This window comes from Silene latifolia, chromosome Y (genome assembly GCF_048544455.1).
Source record: "Silene latifolia isolate original U9 population chromosome Y, ASM4854445v1, whole genome shotgun sequence".
Classification (NCBI taxonomy): Eukaryota; Viridiplantae; Streptophyta; class Magnoliopsida; order Caryophyllales; family Caryophyllaceae; genus Silene; species Silene latifolia.
Window position 1 is genome coordinate 144807106 of NC_133538.1, and position 5560 is coordinate 144812665.

At 40.7% G+C, this 5560-nt stretch overlaps 1 protein-coding gene across 1 annotated transcript; it reads left to right on the forward strand.

The window, feature by feature from the left end:
* The first annotated feature begins 4587 nt into the window (after positions 1-4587).
* LOC141629117 (uncharacterized) lies at positions 4588-5298 on the forward strand. The gene has a single exon (XM_074442173.1). The coding sequence runs from the start codon at positions 4588-4590 to the stop codon at positions 5296-5298; it is 711 nt and encodes a 236-aa protein (XP_074298274.1).
* Positions 5299-5560: the final 262 nt, after the last annotated feature.

A 5560-nucleotide genomic window follows, 5' to 3' on the forward strand; every position in this document is an offset into this window, starting at 1 on the left:
CATCCGCAGGAGCCAAGCCCAAATTATAAGAGGCCTATCTCTCCCAAACACTACAAACATCTACTATAAACACCAAAAATTTCTCAGCGGAACCCCTGAAGACCTTCCGACGGAGTCATCCTTCAACAAACATGCAAATCTACCTGCTTAAGCAGCAACGACCGGGCGTCAAGCAAAGCAAAATCTTGCACCTTCTTCCCCGAGCGGCATCGACATCGCTCCCCGATTGGTCGGTTGGACAAACGACCTCTTGAAATAAGCCCGATGATCTAGGCCATTTCACGCAATTGATCACTCGACCATCAATGGCTGGCGAGTCTCCACGCACCGACGAGAAATAATCTCTTGAAATGGGTCCGATCCTTCAGGCCGTTTCCCACAGTCGATTACTCGACCATCAATGGCTGGTGAGTCTCCACGCACCGACAACAGCCAATCTCTTGAAATAGGCCCGATGATTCAGGCCATTTGCCGCAGTCGATCACTCGACCATAAATGGCTAGCAAGCCTCAATGCATGAGCAAGGTCAAATCAAGGACATATCCCAAAGACGCGTCAAGTATGACTCATTCCTATGGCTGACAAGCCTTTATTCGTAGTCTAACGGACTTTAAATGACCCGCACCGGCAGTCGATAGACTGTAGACTATTCCCGACGGCAGATCCTTGACTCGAATCCCCGAGTCCCCTTGACTTCGCCCGTCCCGACGGCAGGTCCTGGGCTCAAATCCTATTGAGTCGTATCGACGTCACTTTGGTCTTCAGGTTGTAATCTTCGATTGACCTGGGTCCTATACTTTGACTTTCGCCTTGTCTAAGCCCCAGTCAAAGTGGGGGCTCTGTAGATACCCGGTATTTGTGGAATCCCCAACAAATACCCGATGATTATTGGAGTACAACATATTTCAGAACTCGCTACGTTTGATTGACGGTTTGTATAATTGTGTGTCGGAAAGCTCAGAAAACGGTTTCGAAAATGAAAAACATGTTAATACATTTCAAGATACCTGGAGTGTTTTATGCACAACTATGGGGTCGTCATGACACTAATTAGAGTCAAACCCGATATCGGAACAAAAACCGACTCAAAATTCAAATCCCGACTCAACACAAAATCAAAACCAAGTCAAACACAAAGTGCCCATAATAAATCACACCCAAACACAAGCTTACATGGGCTAAGCAAATACAATCAATGACAAAACACATCGTAACAAACCTAGGATAGAACAAAACACGAATTCCACAATTCCAAAAAGGACCGGACAACCCTCTGTGTCGCCCACGTACTCGCGCCTCAATGGGTGGCCAGTATGACCACGTCGCCCAAAATGCACAACACAACACATTCCTATATAAATACCCCTCAAGCACCACCATTTAAAACAATGTGAGAGTACGCACCTTCATTCTCCCTTAAAATTCTAGACCTTGACTTCTAAAGTAAAAAACAAACACGTGTTTTGAACCTACCGATTGAAAACACGAGCCTTACAGATTGTTTGGTACCATCATCGTGCATTAAAAACACTTGACTTAGCACTTCGACCAACTACACCTACACTAAAGCAAAGCAACACTCCATATTTACAAAGCGGTTTTTCAAATCGAGCTTTCCAACTCACAAGTTTTAAACTTTGCCGATTTCTCGTCAAGCAACCGAGAATTTAAATATTAGGGTGTAAAGGCGTAATTAATCCTCTTATTAAATGTTCTTTTTACTGTTTTTAAGACTTTAACATCATAAAACATGCATAACAAGATTCAAAACTTGGAAAGATCGAGCCAAAACCGAGTTTTGGCTTGAGACAGAGACTGGTTGCCTCGCCTAGGGGCTCGCGCCGCATACGACTTCTCAGGTCATAACTCAACGTGTTTGAGTTCATCAATCCCTATGTTTTATTTCATTTTTCTTTCTTTTCTCAAAACGGTTTTTGCCATTTCAAATCATTTTTATAATAAACATTTTTTACCATTAATGAAATCTTCCTTGGTTATTTATACCACGACGGTTTTGTCCCGTGTACAATGATATTATTAGTTAATAACAAATTTACGGAGATTTGAATATTTTCATCTCCTATTTCTTTCATTTTTCATTTATTCATATTTGCAAGCATTTTAGTCATATTCATAATCATACTTGGTTCACATATACCATGTCGGTTTAATCCCGAGTATGTTGATAAATATCGACTAATTACAAAGCACTAAACTTAACATAACTTGTTCATATCAAACACTTTTCATTTTATTTCAACTTATTTTTCCTCTTTATCTTGACCATATCGGATGTCACCCTTGGTTACCTTATATGCCATGTCGATTTAATTCGACTACGGTGATGAAACAGTTAAGAAAATACATTTTACATGTATATTTAGAAAATTATTCATGTGAAGCTTGAAAATCCAAATCTGACGACGAGTATCATCAACATAACGATGAATATTCCGAGTCATATTCTACACTTTAACACAAAAGTGGTCTTAACGACCTTTTCAATAAGAGCGGTTTTAACAACCTTTTAAAACGGTTTTGACAACCTTTTGCAAGCCAGAAGGCTCATTTTGGACGCCGTCTCACACGCGTCTCAATGCTCTTCCGTTCTTCACCTTCTGCAAAACCAAGGGAACCCCCCTTGCATTGCCTACGGGCACGCGCCCCAATTGGGCTGCCTGGCACTTTTCTATTTCATTTCCAACACTTGTCTAGTCTAGGACGATCTTGATTTTGGTTAACCCGAATACTTGACTGATCGGACTGACGAGTTTATATTTTGCATTTCATATTTTAAACACTTCATCTTCAAACAAATAGATCGTGTTAAGCACTATAAAACTAGCTTGGTAAATGGATGTTTAATATTCGTCTTTGCATGCAAATCAACACTTAAACCCAACTCGACATCAATTAATTGATATTTGGATAAATAACCGACATATCAAATCTCACATGTTAGGTTTAAACTTGTGGATGTGCATTCATGCGTCAAACCCGTTTTATCAACTTTTGCACTGAACCAACCAAGATCGATAAGTAAAGGCCGCTACCGCAAACGGTATTGGGTGTTCGATTCAAGAGCTTCCCAATACGTACCCTCACTTGTTACTTAGAACCTTTGGATAGTGTATGGCCTTATCCAGGGCGTATGAGTGTCATTCTAGCAATAGGGTGCTAAAAGAGGGACGAGTCCTTATCTTTAGTACCTATGTCAAGCACTGCTTTGTACTTCATTTGACCGAGGTATAAATTGGATTCGAATGGTTTCCAGGCGTCCCATAATTGCTTGGCGGAGACTCCGAACATCTCTGCATCATTTCGAGACCTTCATCGAGACGAAATCGACCGATCTGAAGCGATCTGGTCGAAAGCATTTCAACGTCCCCGAACGTAGCTTTCAGAACGCTATATGTCGACACTTATTTGTATCATGTATGATTTATTTGTTTGTATGCTTGACATGTAAATGAATGTAAAATTCTTCACTTTAACTCAATTGGATGCTCAATTTTATGTCAAACCGACTTAGTCCAAGTTCACATGCTTGTTTAATCTGTTGGATGTTGTATTGCATGCATATAATCAACAATAAATCAAGTATAAACTACTTCCTTGATCATTAGTAGAGGCCGCTATCGAGGTGGGTGAGATTAGGTGTTCGATTAAAGAGCTCCCTAATACGTATCCTCACCCCTTACTCAAGATCTCTTTGGACATCCTTGTTCATTGGTATTGCAAGAGTCATTCTAAACATAGAGTGCTAAGGGTAAACAAATATCTTTGGTCTCTATGTCACGCTTCATGTTAGCAGAGCATGAAGTATTTGAACGGTTCCAATTTTCCATAAAAATTGGTGGCGACTCCACAAATGCATGCTTGTTCAAACCATTCACCAGTTTCAATGCCTATCAAGTTGGTAACGGCCTATGACGTGCTTTGTTCACAAAGTTCTGTGGGAGAAGTGCCGCCGCCTCAATCCCAATGCGCAGATGCGCACGACGCGAGTGGCTTGGTCTACAAAGCCAAAGATATTGCCATCAACAAAATATTAGCTCATAAAAAGATGCTAGAAACTCAAATGATCTAATTGGCTTCATCAAGTTCCCAAAGACAAAAGGGACAATTACCTCCTAAAGATAATCCTCCTACTAAACATGAAACCGCTCATGCCATTCACTTGAGAAGTGACACCAACTACGAGGGACCAATGATGCCAATTGAGGAAGAAATTGTTGAGGCAAGGAGATAGGATAAGGATGTGGTAGAAAGGAGAGTGTTGGATAAAAGGAGAGAAGGGGAAGCATTGAGAGAGAAAGACAAAGTAGTGGAATCCACAACCAATGAATCTTTTAATAAGAGAAATGAGGAAAAGAGGAAGGAGGAAGAGCCTATCATTGTTAGGTTACCCTTCCCAAGTAGACAAGCAATGCTAAAGTTTGATAAACAACTTGGAAAGTTTATGGAAATTGCGAAGAATTTAGAAGTGTCCATACCCTTCACGGAATTGATAACACATGTACTGGCATATGCTAAGTATATGAAAAATATCCTCACCAAGAAAAGGTCCACTAGGAAAATGGAACTATGGCCTTTTCCAATAGTAGTAGTGCAATCATTCAAGGAAACTCGCCACCCAAGCTTGAGGATCTCGGGAGCTTCTCTATTCCATGCACCATAGGTGATCAAACCATTGAGAAGGCCCTATGTTATCTTGGAGCTAGTGTAAAGGTCATGCCCTACTCGGTTTGTGAAAGGCTATGTATGGGAGAGTTGAAATGCACAAGCATGACTTTGCAAATGGCAGATCGTTCCACAAAGAAGCCACTTGGAGTACTCGAGGATGTACCCGTAAGGGTAGGAAAGTTCTTCATATCGGTAGATTTCTTGATAGTGGACATGGCCGAGGATGCTTATATTCCAATCATTCTTCGACGACCTTTCTTGAATACCGCCGGAGCGGTGATCGATGTGAAACATGGGATGTTGACCCTTGAAGTGGGCGATGAGAAAGGGACATTTAACCTCAACAAGGCTATGAAAGCCCCCCAATTAAATGAACCATGTTTTGTGGTTGACCTTGTTGAAAAGAAGGACATCAAGAAGTTGGAAATCCCATCTCAAGAGCCCATTAAGGAAGAGGTTCCTAGGAGAATTGAAAAAGAAAAGGCATTACTTAATTGGAAGCAGGAAGTTGATGAAATCGAGATAGCTCTATTCGGTGAGCTTGGTATTTTTGGCAACAACTTTAAGCAAGAGGGCTTCAATAGATCATTTCATGTGGCAAGCAAAAAATAAACATTCAAGGTTCAACTGATAAGAGAGGATAAATGACTACATTTAGTCATGATGTCTATAGCAAAGAAGACGAGATAGAAGAAGTAAACAGTCTTCGAGACGATGAATTTGAAGGGTTAGTCAACCCTTATGTTGGAAATGTTATGCTCCTAGAACAATGATATGTAAATCCTTATCATCATCACATTAACACAGAAGTTTGCATCAATGAAGGCGACAATTTAATGAAGTCTACACAAGATTTCTACTATGAATACGAGAA